The sequence below is a fragment of the Mytilus californianus genome, unplaced genomic scaffold, assembly GCF_021869535.1.
Source record: "Mytilus californianus isolate M0D057914Y unplaced genomic scaffold, xbMytCali1.0.p SCAF_14, whole genome shotgun sequence".
Classification (NCBI taxonomy): Eukaryota; Metazoa; Mollusca; class Bivalvia; order Mytilida; family Mytilidae; genus Mytilus; species Mytilus californianus.
Genome location: NW_026262626.1, coordinates 12,973,042 through 12,989,769, shown reverse-complemented (window position 1 = coordinate 12,989,769; position 16,728 = coordinate 12,973,042). Strand labels below are relative to the sequence as shown.

The following is a 16,728-nucleotide window of genomic DNA, read 5'->3' as shown; positions in this document are numbered from 1 at the left end:
GGAAAAGATGGTATACCGCAAACATGAGGTGCAAAAATTTGTACACCATATCCGGATTTCAACAATTAATGTCACTTCAGTGATGTTAGGAATCGAAACGGTAATTGGAAGGCCATATAATTTACCTCAATTTAGGATAGACTCTTGAATTTTGAAAGAGTCAAAATAGGATGAACGGATCATATAAATCCGAAGGCAAATATAATACAAGCCCAAACGAAAAAATATAAACAAGTCTAAATTGAAAACAACGTTCAAACCTTTGATTGCGTTGGATAAAAACCGCAATTTTATACGTGTGCATGCAAAACAAATTTCTTGTTAGAGGGGTTTCAATACAGCACAAACAACATTTTCCAAAAGAATAAAAAAGTGAAAAAGTATATTTTAACCAAATGCATTTGACTAACAGGTCGAACAACAAATGTTCTTAAACCCTGCTGACTGCCATTGGCGATTGCCAAATAAACGGATCACCAATGTCATAAATGGATCTTAGTTATAAATCTAATACTAAACAGAAAACAATAAACTTGCGGAAAGATGATATACCGTAAAACAAAAGGTGCAAAGATTTTGTACACCATATCCGGATTTCGACAATTTATGTCTCTTCAGTGATGTTAGGAATCGAAACGGTATTTGGAAAGCCATACAATTTACCTCAATTTAGAATAGACTCTTGAATTTTGATGAGTCAAAATAGGATGAACGGATCATATAAACCCGAAGGCAAATATAATACAAGCCCAAACGAAAAAATATAAACAAGTCTAAATTGAAAACAACGTTCAAACCTATAATTGCGTTGGATAAAAACCGCAATTTTTATACGTGTGCATGCAAAACAAATTTCTTGTTAGAGGGGTCTAAATACAGCACAAACAACATTTTCCAAAAGACCAAAAAGTGAAAAAGTATATTTTAACAAAACACATTTGACTAACAGGTCGAACAACAAATGTTCATAAACCCTGCTAACTGCCATTGGCGATTGCCAAATAAACGGATCACCGATGCAATAAATGGATCTTAATTATAAATTTAATACTAAACAGAAAACAATAAACTTGCGGAAAGATGATATACCGCAAACAAAAGGTGCAAAGGTTTTTGTACACCATATCCGGATTTCGACAATTTATGTCTCTTCAGTGATGTTAGGAATCGAAACGGTAATTGGAAAGCCTTTCAATTTACCTCAATTTAGGATAGACTCTTGAATTTTGATGAGTCAAAATAGGATGAACGAATCATATAAATCCGAAGACAAATATAATACAAGCCCAAACGAAAAAATATAAACAAGTCTAAATTGAAAACAACGTTCAAACCTATGATTGCGTTGGATAAAAACTGCAATTTTTATACGTGTGCATGCAAAACAAATTTCTTGGTAGAGGGGTCTAACTACAGTACAAACATTTTCCAAAAGACCAAATGAGTGAAAAAGTGTATTTTAATCAAACGCATTTGACCAGCAGGTCGAACAACTGATGTTCTTAAACCCTGCTGACTGCCATTGGCGATTGCCAAATAAACGGATCACAAGATGTAACAAAATAGATCTGATCATTAATTTATTACCAAACAGAAAACAATAAACTTGCGGAAAAGATGGTATACCGCAAACATGAGGTGCAAAAATTTGTACACCATATCCGGATTTCGACAATTAATGTCTCTTCAGTGATGTTAGGAATCGAAACGGTAATTGGAAGGCCATATAATTTACCTCAATTTAGGATAGACTCTTGAATTTTGAAAGAGTCAAAATAGGATGAACGGATCATATAAATCCGAAGGCAAATATAATACAAGCCCAAACGAAAAAATATAAACAAGTCTAAATTGAAAACAACGTTCAAACCTTTGATTGCGTTCGATAAAAACCGCAATTTTGATACGTGTGCATGCAAAACAAATATCTTGTTAGAGGGGTATTAATACAGCACAAACAACATTTTCCAAAATACTAAAAAGGTGAAAAGGTATATTTTAACAAAACGCATTTGACTAACAGGTCGAACAACAAATGTTCTTAAACCCTGCTGACTGCCATTGGCGATTGCCAAATAAACGGATCACCAATGTCATAAATGGATCTTAGTTATAAATCTAATACTAAACAGAAAACAATAAACTTGCGGAAAGATGATATACCGTAAAACAAAAGGTGCAAAGATTTTGTACACCATATCCGGATTTCGACAATTTATGTCTCTTCAGTGATGTTAGGAATCGAAACGGTATTTGGAAAGCCATACAATTTACCTCAATTTAGAATAGACTCTTGAATTTTGATGAGTCAAAATAGGATGAACGGATCATATAAACCCGAAGGCAAATATAATACAAGCCCAAACGAAAAAATATAAACAAGTCTAAATTGAAAACAACGTTCAAACCTATAATTGCGTTGGATAAAAACCGCAATTTTTATACGTGTGCATGCAAAACAAATTTCTTGTTAGAGGGGTCTAAATACAGCACAAACAACATTTTCCAAAAGACCAAAAAGTGAAAAAGTATATTTTAACAAAACACATTTGACTAACAGGTCGAACAACAAATGTTCATAAACCCTGCTAACTGCCATTGGCGATTGCCAAATAAACGGATCACCGATGCAATAAATGGATCTTAATTATAAATTTAATACTAAACAGAAAACAATAAACTTGCGGAAAGATGATATACCGCAAACAAAAGGTGCAAAGGTTTTTGTACACCATATCCGGATTTCGACAATTTATGTCTCTTCAGTGATGTTAGGAATCGAAACGGTAATTGGAAAGCCTTTCAATTTACCTCAATTTAGGATAGACTCTTGAATTTTGATGAGTCAAAATAGGATGAACGAATCATATAAATCCGAAGACAAATATAATACAAGCCCAAACGAAAAAATATAAACAAGTCTAAATTGAAAACAACGTTCAAACCTATGATTGCGTTGGATAAAAACTGCAATTTTTATACGTGTGCATGCAAAACAAATTTCTTGGTAGAGGGGTCTAACTACAGTACAAACATTTTCCAAAAGACCAAATGAGTGAAAAAGTGTATTTTAATCAAACGCATTTGACCAGCAGGTCGAACAACTGATGTTCTTAAACCCTGCTGACTGCCATTGGCGATTGCCAAATAAACGGATCACAAGATGTAACAAAATAGATCTGATCATTAATTTATTACCAAACAGAAAACAATAAACTTGCGGAAAAGATGGTATACCGCAAACATGAGGTGCAAAAATTTGTACACCATATCCGGATTTCGACAATTAATGTCTCTTCAGTGATGTTAGGAATCGAAACGGTAATTGGAAGGCCATATAATTTACCTCAATTTAGGATAGACTCTTGAATTTTGAAAGAGTCAAAATAGGATGAACGGATCATATAAATCCGAAGGCAAATATAATACAAGCCCAAACGAAAAAATATAAACAAGTCTAAATTGAAAACAACGTTCAAACCTTTGATTGCGTTCGATAAAAACCTCAATTTTGATACGTGTGCATGCAAAACAAATTTCTTGTTAGAGGGGTATTAATACAGCACAAACAACATTTTCCAAAATACTAAAAAGGTGAAAAGGTATATTTTAACAAAACGCATTTGACTAACAGGTCGAACAACAAATGTTCTTAAAACCTGCTGACTGCCATTGGCGATTGCCAAATAAACGGATCACCAATGTAATAAATGGATCTAAATTATAAATTTAATACTAAACAGAAAACAATAAACTTGCAGAAAGATAATATACCGCAAACAAAAGGTGCAAAGGTTTTTGTACACCATATACGGATTTCGACAATTTATATCTCTTCAGTGATGTTAGGAATCGAAACGGTATTTGGAAAGCCATACAATTTACCTCAATTTAGGATAGACTCTTGAATTTTGATGAGTCAAAATAGGATGAACGGATCATATAAACCCGAAGGCAAATATAATACAAGCCCAAACGAAAAAATATAAACAAGTCTAAATTGAAAACAACGTTCAAACCTATGATTGCGTTGGATAAAAACCGCAATTTTTATACGTGTGCATGCAAAACAAATTTCTTGTTAGAGGGGTCTAAATACAGCACAAACAACATTTTCCAAAAGACCAAAAAGGTGAAAAGGTATATTTTAACAAAACGCATTTGACTAACAGGTCGAACAACACATGTTCTTAAACCCTGCTAACTGCCATTGGCGATTGCCAAATAAACGGATCACCGATGCAATAAATGGATCTTAATTATAAATTTAATACTAAACAGAAAACAATAAACTTGCGGAAAAGATGATATACCGCAAACAAAAGGTGCAAAGGTTTTTGTACACCATATCCGGATTTCGACAATTTATGTCTATTCAGTGATGTTAGGAATCGAAACGGTAATTGGAAAGCCTTTCAATTTACCTCAATTTAGGATAGACTCTAGAATTTTGAGTAGTCAAAATAGGATGAACGGATCATATAAACCCGAAAGCAAATATAATACAAGCCCAAACGAAAAAATATAAGCAAGTCTAAATTGAAAACAACGTTCAAACCTTTGATTGCGTTGGATAAAAACCGCAATTTTTATACGTGTGCATGCAAAACAAATTTCTTGTTAGAGGGGGCTAAATACAGCACAAACAACATTTTCCAAAAGACTAAAAAAGTGAAAAAGTATATTTTAACAAAACGCATTTGACTTACAGGTCGAACAACAATTGTTCTTAAACCCTGCTGACTGCCATTGGCGATTGCCAAATAAACGGATCACCGATGTAATAAATAGATCTCAATTATAAATTTAATACTAAACCGAAAACAATAAACTTGCGGAAAAGATGATATACCGCAGACAAAATGTGCAAAGGTTTTTGTACACCATATCCGGATTTGGACAATTTATATCTCTTCAGTGATGCTAGGAATCGAAACAGTATTTGGAAAGCCATACAATTTACCTCAATTTAGAATAGACTCTTGAATTTTGAGGAGTCAAAATAGGATGAACAGATCATATAAACCTGAAGGCAAATATAATAAAAGCCCAAACGAAAAAATATAAACAAGTCTAAATTGAAAACAACGTTCAAACCTATGATTGCGTTGGATAAAAACTGCAATTTTTATACGTGTGCAGGCAAAACAAATTTTCTAGTGAGAGGGGTCTAAATACAGCACAAACCACATTTTCCAAAAGACCAAAAAGGTGAAAAAGTATATTTTAACAAAACGCATTTGACTAACAGGTCGAACAACAAATGATCTTAAACCCTGCTGACTGCCATTGGCGATTGCCAAATAAACGGATCACCGATGTAATAAATGGATCTTAATTATAAATTTAAAACTAAACAGAAAACAATAAACTTGCGGAAAAGATGACATACCGCAAACAAAAGGTGCAAAGGTTTTTGTACACCATATCTGGATTTCGACAATTTATGTCTCTTCAGTGATGTTAGGAATCGAAACGGTTTTTCATCGCCATATATTATATATATATATGTGTGTGTGTGTGTGTGTGTGTAATGTTCACTATCTTAATAACAAAATAGCTGTTTAAAATCGTCAGATAAAAAACAAATATAGATTCATAATACGAAAAGGAAAGAAAACATAGTCGAGACTAGGGTGAATTGGTAGAAAATAGGGCATAAAATAAGGAACAGAGAAAAATTGTCTACAAAAATATATACAGAATAGGAAATAGTGAGCCTAAAAAATAAAGAATGAAGAAAAATGGCATCAGAACTTGCGAGTATAGAAATGAAGGACCTCTACAGATTCAGACACCTCATCTCTATTTTTAGTATGAAAAAATTAACTTAATTGATATAAAAAAGCTGTTTTAAATCATCTGATAAACAAATTTATATAAAATCATGATATGAATATTAAAGGAAACCAAGTTAATCAGCTGTGTGAGAGTTTGTTTGTGCACTAGTATATCATGTATATACATACACGAATATTCAATTTATTTATAGAATTATGTCTCCTGGCTTACAAACATTAAATCATGTGACCATTTACCTTCCTTTTCCAAAGAAATGTTCTATTTACAAGACTAATTTAGGTATGTAATTTGTATCATTGTTTCTTTGTATAACACAGTCACAATTTACACAGACATCCACATAGACACAAACACACACACAATTTATCTAAATAATGTAGAGTCTGTTTACTTTTTTATTTTATATTGTTCAACTTTCGTTTTAATTCTTTTATGAGATATGTTCGAACACGTTGAATATTTTACTTTATTATCCAATGTTGCCTATTTCAATTTTTTTATTGGTCCCTTCAATTTTGGATTGACTTTTATCTTTATTTTCTTTGTTTAGTTAACGATAATATTTATAAGTTATTAAAGATCACATGAAATCTAACGTTGTAGTTAACATGTGTATTAAGTAAATAAAGTTTAGCAACATATAAATTGCAGAAATAAATTTTACATTCGAGGTTTTTTCGATTGAAAATTGAACCTTATGGTTTATTTCTTTATTACAAAACTGTATTTATTGTAATTGTTTAGAAGTATAGTTTTTTTTTTCGAAATATGAATCTAAACATATCTGTTTTCTAAATTTGTGTTACTTGTATAATTATATTCAAAGTACGACAAGTGTGAAGTGATACAATAGATGATTGTTGTTCCTGCGAACATTTAATTTTACATTCTAAATTAAAAGAGACTGTGGCCGTCGTGTTTTACTTTTATGCACGATTCTCAAAGACTTAAAAAAGTGATATTTGCCGCTAATTTGCTAAGCATGCGACAATAAGAAGTGTTATCAGAAACAGAATATCGCGTCTGCAGAGAGTAAGGTCTTACATTAAGCCGTTTTTGTTTTTAACTTTAGCCCGTAAAAATCTTCCTAATGTCGGTCTAATACAGGGCAGGGTGCGTGTAATATTTCCCCCCGGATTTTAAAATAAATCAATCATCATCATCATCATCATCATCAACAACAATTGCAGACCATGACCTCATTTACTTTGATTATCGATCATTTTAAATTTGTATGATACTTCTATTTAACATTAATCTAAAAGACTTTCAGTATAAATTCAATCATTATCAGTAAATTATGCGAGACATTAATTTTCAGCTCGTTTTTTTTTCTATTTATTTCAATACATGTAGTTTTGCTAAAATACAAAAACAAAAACGCTTGAATTTACGTACCCGAGGTTTTACGCCCGTCGCAATGACACTCGACCCTTACTTCAAAATTTAAGTATAGTGTTTTACACTTGCACCAACTGTTTTGTATAGTGATATGGTCACCAGTATTTTGATTGCTATTATTTGTGTGTGTCTCTGTCCTGTATGTTCTCCCATTTATTTGTATTGTAGTCTTGTCATGTAGGTCTTGTCATTTTAATGTTATATTTAACATTGCCATAAAAGCGAGAGGTTTGGCTAGCCACAAAACCAGGTTCAACCCACCATTGTTTTCTTAAAATGTCCTGTACCAAGTCAGGAAAATGGCCATTGTTATATTATAATTCGTTTCTGTGTGTGTTGCATTTTAGTGTTGTTTTTCTGTTGTGTCGTTGTTCTCCTCTTATATTTGATGTCTTTCCCTCAGTTTTAGTTTGTAACCCGGATTTGGTTTTTTTTCTCAATCGATTTATGAATTTCGAATAGCGGTATACTACTGTTGCCTTTATTCTTCACCCGGCAGTAAGATCCGTGTTCAGGGGGGAAATCCGTGCGGAATGTATAAATAGAAATCCACGTCCGATCGTAATAGGGAAGTTAAATACAATTAGATCATGTCATGTCCTGGGCAGGCTAAAGAACCATAGCATCAATTGTTGAGAGGTCTGTAGGTGACCTGTTGCGAGACTTAATTTCTACCTCGTCGTGGTGTAACCCTATCTTTCAAATAGAAATTCGATTATTGGCTGGTAATCCCTGTCCATCGACATTACAGAACCTACTTTTTCCAATATTGTTTAATTTGTGCTCGTCTTGAACACCCATGGAATACTAATATTTGCCGCTCGTTGAGAAGTAGACAAATGTCAAACTGTCAATTACACGAGAATCTCTTGGTATAGTGATCATTTTCAGATGACGATTTGAATATGATAAAGTATTCACTCAAGTACATGCAATCTATTATAGGATTGTGGCCACCAATTGGAGTATTTGTGGTGTTTGTGAAAATCTTCAGATTACCAAACAGTCAGTAGTCTGGTGTTCCGAATGTGACGAAGGACTATGTGGAGAGTGTAAGAATCATCACGCGGTTTCCAAGGCATCAAAAAGTCATGAAACCGTTTTTATCACCGAATACAAAAAGCTACCGACCGAAGTCCTCCAAATCGCTCAGACCTGCAAACTTCATATTGAGAAATTCGAACTTTTCTGTAGAAAACACGATTGTCCATGCTGTAAGAAATGTGTGAAATCTCACAACGATTGTAAAAGTTTAACCGACATAAATGAACTCACAAAGAACATCAAAACTTCAAACGCCTTTTACGAATTCGAACAAATCCTGCTGGAAGTCATCGAGAATATTAAACGACTCAATACTAACCGGAAAGAAAATTTAACATTGCTAGAAAACAAGAAAAGAGAAATTGTAGCAGAAATAAAACAAACCAGGATAAATGTAAATCACCACCTTGATAAACTTCAGGATGACTTGATTAAAGAATTAATGAGAGTTGAACAAAAAGAAAAAAGCAAAATAGAAAAATTGTTGACTACTCTGAAAACGAAGGAAAAAGAGATCACTGAAGTACAAGAAAACATTGCTAGTATTAAACAGCATGCCTCCGAACTTCAAACATTTTTAACCATTAAAAATATCGAAAAAGATATTGCAGGCGAAGAAAAATTCATTCAATCGATTACCACAAGCGACACCACAAATCAAATCAATATTTCATGCCAAATTAACAAGTCTTTACAGCAAATAACAGCCAGCGTACAAAAGTTTGGAGAAATTAATGTCAGTTCTGATCAATGTGATTTTTCCATTCAGAAACGGAAGGACAGACAATCCCAGATTATGGTAGCTCTTCCAACCAGAAATATCAAAAATCTGAGTCTAACATTACAGAAACGTATCAATACAGAGTTGTCAGAGGTATATGGTTGTTCACTACTTCCTGGTGATATGATGGTATTCTCCTCTTCTTTTGACGATAGAATAAGAGTACTCAAATCAGACGGATCAAAAGATTTCGAAATAAAGACAATTCGTCAAACGTTTGATGTGGTATTTATTGGTAATGATTCTATTGCTGTAACATCCAGCAATTCAAATCAGATTAGTATAATCGACTTAAAGAAGCAAAAACTGAAGAAATCGATAAAAGTAAATTCATACAATGGTGGAGTAGTATACAATGATGGACATTTGATTTATTGTGCCAGGGAGAAAGGAATACAGATGATCAGTCTGTGTGACGAAACCGTTACTAATATTACCAATACCAAACTCACAGAATATTCGTACGTTACAAAATTCGGTGACAAACTATTCTACACAAACAGCGACAATGACAGTGTAACCTGTTGTGATTACCATGGTAACATACTGTGGACGTTCTGTGATACAAGTGTTCATGCTGTATCCACTAGGTATCTCTGTAGACAATGATGGTAACGTGTTTGTAGCGGGTTGTTGTTCTGACAATGTGGTCGTCATCTCTCCTGATAGACAACGCTACAGACAACTCTTATCAAAGGAAGATGGACTGAGATACCCACAGGCTCTGTATTATGACACATCTACCAATGAATTGCTAGTTGCAAATGAATCCGATGAAGCATTTTTGTATGATGTTAAATGATAAGAAACGAAGGTTGACTTTTTTTTAAATCCGGCTTACCTTATTTAAGTTGACCTTATTTAACATTTTGTTGATCTAGATTACCAACATTGTTTTAAATTAATCATTTTAATTCAATCAGATCTGATTTTGTTTAAATTTGATTAATATGTTAATTAATTAATGATCTGCTTACCGTTCTAAAGCTCCTGAGATCACCCGCGGTTTTTTCCAGGGTTCGTGTTGCCCAGTTTTTATTACTAGTATTTTATGTTGTGTTACGATTTTTGCCATTTCGTTGTCAGTTTATTTCCGACTTATCAGTTTGAATGTCCTTTTTATATCTTTTGTCTCTCTTTTTGAGACAGTTATAAATATGTTATTATTTCCTTTTTGGTATCAATATAAAATCTTTGATGGAAAAGTCGTAATGATTAAAATAAGAAGATTGCTCTGAATCCCAAAGTTTTGTTGGATTGAAAAACAATATTGGTTCAATTTAGAGAAAAACAGGATTTGGGGCATCCATCCATCACACAAAATCAGTACATGTAGAGCAAAAATCAATTACACAAAAATAAAAGGAACAACGCTTTTATTGCGTTTCTTCATCTCAAAGTCACAGTAAGGTCTTCAACAAGGAGCAAAAAAAAAAAAATATCACCTCACTGCTAGTTTAAGACGGCCTCTAGCGCCGGCTATAGCGGAATTTTTTGCATTAATAATTCGGATCGACTTTATAAGATGTAACACCACAAAATCGGTCCTTGTCGAAAAGAACATACTGGAAAGTAGTAGTATTTAAAACAAAATAGTTCCTACGCATAGTTGTAAATATCACACTATGTAGAATATATTTTGGTAATTTGGTATCAAATGAAAGGCGAAGTACTGGTGATCCTTGTAGAACACATCTTGACTGTTAATTTTGAATAATACAAAAATGTATGAACGAGTTCTAAAATTGAGGACATATAGTATAAAATTGAGAATGGAAATGGGGAATGTGTCAAAGAGACAACAACCCGACCATAGAACAGACAACAGCAGAAGGTCACCTGTTTCTCAGATAGAATAAGATAACCAAAGTATTATGAATGCAAAGAAACACTTTTTTTCCAAGATAGAAAATCAAATATTAACAAAACGTATACGAGTATTTTTACTTCAGGTGAAGACATTGACAGATAGCATACCCAGAAAAAATAAACTACTGTGGATAAATCAAAAAACAAAAGTGGATGTCGGGTATACATCAATAAGACAGCTCCCGATCAACAAACGGTACCCTAGGACGATTCAATTTCAATAAAAAAGACTGTAGGGGGATACGTATATGAGACAGCAACCGATCGACAAAATAAAAAGACAGTTAAGTAGGTTAATATGAATGAAAGAAGATGTCAGGTATACGTATATGAGACAGCAATTCTTCGAAAAACTAACCAACAGACAGATAAATATGAATACAAGATGTGTCGGGTATGTTTTTTTGAGATAACAATCCATTGACAAACCTAACATTAAGACACATAACATCCCAACGACAAAATAAATCCAAAACAGAAAACAATTTGAACAAAAGAAGATATCTGTTAGACTTCTATGATACAGAAACCCATCAACAAAATAAACCAAAAGACATTTCAATATCAATAAAAGAAAATATCGGGTATACATACATATATATGAGACAGCAACGCATCGACAAAATAAAGCAAAAGACAGTTCAATGTCAATAAAAGAAGATATCAAGTATATGTATGTGAAACCGCTATCCATCAACAAAATTTACCAAAAGACAGTTCAATATGAATAAAAGAAGATGTTGGGTATACAAATATGAGACAGCAACCCATCAATTAATTAAGTCAAAAGACAGTACAATATAAATGAAAGATGTCTGATATACGTTTATGAGACAACAACCCTACGAACAAAATAAATCAAAATACAATTCAGTACGAAGAAACAAAGAAATTGGGTACACTTATTTGTGATTACAAGCCATGGACAAATTTAACATGAAGACTATTCGATACAAAAAAAGAAAATTATAGGTTTCATAACAAGTGAGAATGGGATATCGCTTTATATCAACTCGAGTTATTTAATTTCAATATAATAACAAACGAGCATTCGGCGAGTTTATTATTACTATTTAAATTAAATAACGAGAGTTGATATCAAGCGATATCCAATTTCACAAGTTGTTAAACCTATTTCTTTTATGGTTAACACTCTCTATGTGTAAATTAAAAATTCCGCGAAATGTTGATCTAGTATTTTGCACATTCCTGTATGACTTCATATGTCGTTTTCTGGTGTCAAACTTTAACATCAGACATTTTAAGACTTTTTGTACGCTTCAGAATGTAATAAAATTTGACAAAAAGGAGATTGTCAGGTGAAATGTGTAAGTGTTTTGTATACTATTGAAGAAACCACATATGTCCGTTGCCATGGACGAAATGTACATCGTCTTAACCTTTGAAATTTATCAATGACCTAACGAATAGCCAATTGAAATGCCGTAATATCGTCTTGTGATACTGGATAAGCCAATCAAATTAACGCAGATTTTCGTATCACTTTTTCGTTTCACACTCCGTGCAGTGTGATACGAGAATTATATATTAATGCAAGAAATAGATAACAGGCCACAACCATAAGAGAATGTCGGTTATAAACGTATACATATACAGTAATATATTAATGTCAAAATAATAAAAAGAATCAAAACGAATAAAAGGCGTTGTATTATTGTCCACAAGGAGATGTGGTATGATTGTCAATAAAGAAATGTTGTATGATTGTCAATAACCATACGTGGTATGATTTTCAATAAGGGGATATCGTAAGTTATTGCCAAAAAAGGGATGTGAAATGATCGTCAATAAAGAGATGTGCTTGGTATGATTGTCAATACAGAGACGTGGTATGATTGTCAATACATGGATGTGGTATTATTGTCAATAAAGGGGTGTTGTACGATTGTCAATGATTGGGATGTGGTATGATTGCCAATAAGGAGATGCATGATTGTTGATAAAGAGATGTACATGGACAGATTGTCAATAAAGAGATGTGGTATTATTGTCCATAAACGGACGTGGTATGATTGTAAATAAAGAGATGTAGTATGATTGTCAATAAAGAGATTTTACATGATCGTCAATAAAGGGATATGCATGGTATGATTGTAATTAAAGAGACGTGGTATGATTGTCTATGAAGGAATATGATATGATTGTCAATAAGGAGATGTGGTCATGATTGTCATAAGGAGACGTGGTCGTGATTGCCATAAGGAGATGTGGTGTGGTTGTCAATGAAGAGATGGAATGTGATTGTCAATGAGGAGATGTGGTATAATTGTCAATAAGGGGATGTGATATGATCGTCAATAGAGAGATGTGCATGGTATGATTGTCAATAAAGAGACATTCTACTGATATAAAGTGCATTTTCTAATCATTATGTGCACGGTGAATAAAACAATATTCGGACATATCTATATGAGACAGCAACCTATCTGCATCATTAACAAAAAAAAACCCAAACAATTCAATATGAAATTAACAAGATTTTACGAATCAGTGAATAGTCGTTAAGATAAACCAAAATACAGTATAATATAAATCAATGAAAATGTTGGATAAACGTTCATGTATATGAGACATGAACCCATCAACAAAAGGATACAAAATAGTTCAATATGTTTGACAAAAGTTGTCGGGTATACGTATAGGGGTAAATTCAGTAAATAAATATACGTCATTAGGGACCGCCCATTTGGGGGAGAGCTTTCTGTATAAAACTGAAGTCCTGTGCTCTTCTGATTGGTAGATAATGTTTGTAATATTTGTTGATAGATGGATCAAAACTAGAGTAAACGCTGAATGCACTAATTTTTTTTTTACTACAGGGTTGAAAAGTAATGGGTGTCAGTGATGGAATTAAGTGCGAATCTACAGTGTTTGTAAACAAGGCCATGTGAATGCCCAAAAATGCCGCATGACCCTATATTTTTATTGTTGCAAAAGATGGGGCTACATTTGTACTTTAATGAATGATATATGAAAGCTTCTGATTTCTAACAGTAAATCAGGTATAAATTTAATTCAAGACATAGATAAGCATAAAAGTCAATGGGAGATTATTTACTGAATTTACCCCTATAGGAGACAAAACCCGAACGACAAAATTAACAAAAAGTCTGTTTAATTAATATTAATAAATAGGGTGTTGTATCAACGTATACTAGACAGCAAACTATCGATAAAATTAAGCAAAGGACAGTTTGATATGAATTTAAGAAGATGCTAGATATCCATATACATATATGTGACAGCGACCTGTCGACAAAATGAATCGAAAGACAGTTACATTTATATTGAAAATATTCCGGTATTCGTATACGAGATAACAACCAAAAGATAAAATCAATTTAAAGACAATATAACGTGACAAAATGATTTGTCTCATTTGTAATTATACTCATTTTTATATATAAGATAGTTACCCATTTAAGAAATAAATAAAAATAAATATGAAAAATTTATCAACAGAAATACTGTTAGACTGTATTAACCAACGGAACAATGAAAAACAACTGTTATATCTCCGACTTGGTACAGGTACATCTTCCATAGCTATAGCAAATGGTGGCTCAAACCTTGTTTTACAGCTACATGTAGTTATTTTAAAACCTCTTATTTTTTGCATGACTGTTGTTTATAGTTCCGTGAGCAATCCAAAAACATAAGAGGTTAGTGTAACAATGATTGGGATCTGGAAGACAACAGACATTTCAATATGAACAAAAGAAAATATCGGGTAAACCTTTATCAGGTAGTGACCCAGCGACAAAATAAATCAATACAGTTAAGTTTCATCAAAAGGAGTTTTAGAGTATACGTATAAGAGACGGCAACAAATGTAAAAGCTATATCAACAGTATGACCGACAGCAGATGTAAAACTATAGAAACCAAAGACAGTTTAATCTTAATAAAAGACGATGTTGGGTGGACGTATTACAGAAACCATTTAGGGGACGACCATTTGATATTCGGGGTGGGGAGGAGGATTTTGAAAATTAATGACTCAGCCTTGATTATGACAAAAATGAATGGTTTGTTCTGTGGTAGTTTGAAAATAAATAACCCGACCTACAATGTGTTGAAAATAAATAATATAACTCGGCAGGCTTTTAAACTTTTTTAAATGCATGTTTTAACGTATGAGATGGCACCAGATTCTACCACAATTCTTGTTTTTCCATATTTGTTTGGGAATGAACTTCACAAATCTTTTATTCTATATAAACAACATCATACATAAATATCCATGTTTTTTAAATGTCTGAAAATGGGTTTCAGTTCACTTGAGGTATATTGTCTCACTTTAATACGTTTTCCTATTTTTACCTTTATTGTTTTTGTACGTATGCAATATATACAGTTTTGAGTTCATAAGATTCGTTTCCAGAGGATGATGATTAATTGGATTAAATGGTACATAATGTGTTTCATCTCATCGAGTTATATTAAAATTAGTCGGGTCTAGGACCAATTCAGTATTATTAGTTACATATGTATATAGTGTGATAGTGAGCTTATACATATATATATCGTATTAGGTCACTAGCACACTATGTAACGAATTTATCTTACCGACTATCTATCATTTGGTATTTAGACTAGTGGCCTATCAAAGTGATCTAGTCTTCAATACCGTTAGTATTTAGAACCTACTTCCATTGGTCTACACAATAACAACTTGTTAGCTTTAAATGTGTTTTATTATCAATTTCTTCATCTGTTGAAACTTTTAACATTTTTCCTCGTCACCGTGTTGTTTTTATAAAGGGACGTAACACCACTACTTACCGTGAATTGAAATAAGCCCCGCCTACTAACCCCATATGGAACCCTACTAACCCCATATGAAATATACACGGTCTCCACGTGATTGCTTTTAACCAATCATATTCCTAGAAATGTATAAATAAATGAGGTAAGATAAATCTTATTATAATCCTTTATAATAAATTAAATTTTCTATGTACATGTATCTAGAGTTATTTAGAATTGTTTTCCTCAATGTATGATAATATTTTTTTGTTATTGGATACTTTTTTCAGCGTTTATATTTGTACTTTTAAAGAAATTCACACTATTTATATCACAGTCAAATCAGGCCCTTTGCTGACGACAGCATGATTTTCAATACAGATAAAATCAACATCAGATCGTCTAAAACTCCAAGAGCACATAAAAGGGACAATCAAATGGGAACAAGACTGGCTAATGCAGTTTCATCCTGACAAATGCAACATTTTCCGTGTGACCACAAAGAAAACAACTATTCATTTTCATTATAATATGCATGGTCACATTCTTGATTCAGTTGAAAATGCAAAATACCTCGGAGTAACAATATCATCAAATCTAAAGAAAAACAAACACATTCAGAACATGACGTCTAAAGCAAACAAGACTATTGAATTCATCAGAAAAAATCTAAAAATATACTCAGTAACTATTAAAGACCGATCATACCAAGCCTTTATCAGACCAAAACTAGAATAATGATGTACCGTCTGGGACCCTTACACAACAGAGAACATTAACTCCACAGAAAAAGTTCATAGACGTGCAGCAAGATATGTATGTTCTAAATACCAATATAATGAAAGTGTTACAAACATGATTTTGTTATCAATAAATTAAAAGCAAACTAAATATTATTGTTATATACATATACACATTCATGGATCTACAACCTGTCGATATCTGTATTTTGGCATTGCACAAGGTCATGTTTTTCTCTGACTGTTTATGACGTCTTTACACTAAATCCATTGGATGTTGGATGTGTACAGATTGATAATTTAGTCTTAGATGCATGATTTT

The 16,728-nt window shown here is 32.7% G+C and overlaps 2 protein-coding genes across 3 annotated transcripts in view; both read left to right on the top strand.

Moving 5' to 3' along the window:
* Window positions 1-16,728, top strand: part of LOC127724220 (probable RING finger protein 207 homolog) — a 107,461-nt gene that overhangs the window by 67,371 nt on the left and 23,362 nt on the right. The gene's annotated exons all lie outside the window — the stretch shown is intronic.
* Window positions 6,411-9,952, top strand: LOC127724900 (uncharacterized). The gene is made up of 2 exons (XM_052231903.1): window positions 6,411-6,421; window positions 8,149-9,952. The coding sequence occupies exons 1-2, from the start codon at window positions 6,411-6,413 to the stop codon at window positions 9,635-9,637; spliced, it is 1,500 nt and encodes a 499-aa protein (XP_052087863.1). The 3' UTR covers window positions 9,638-9,952.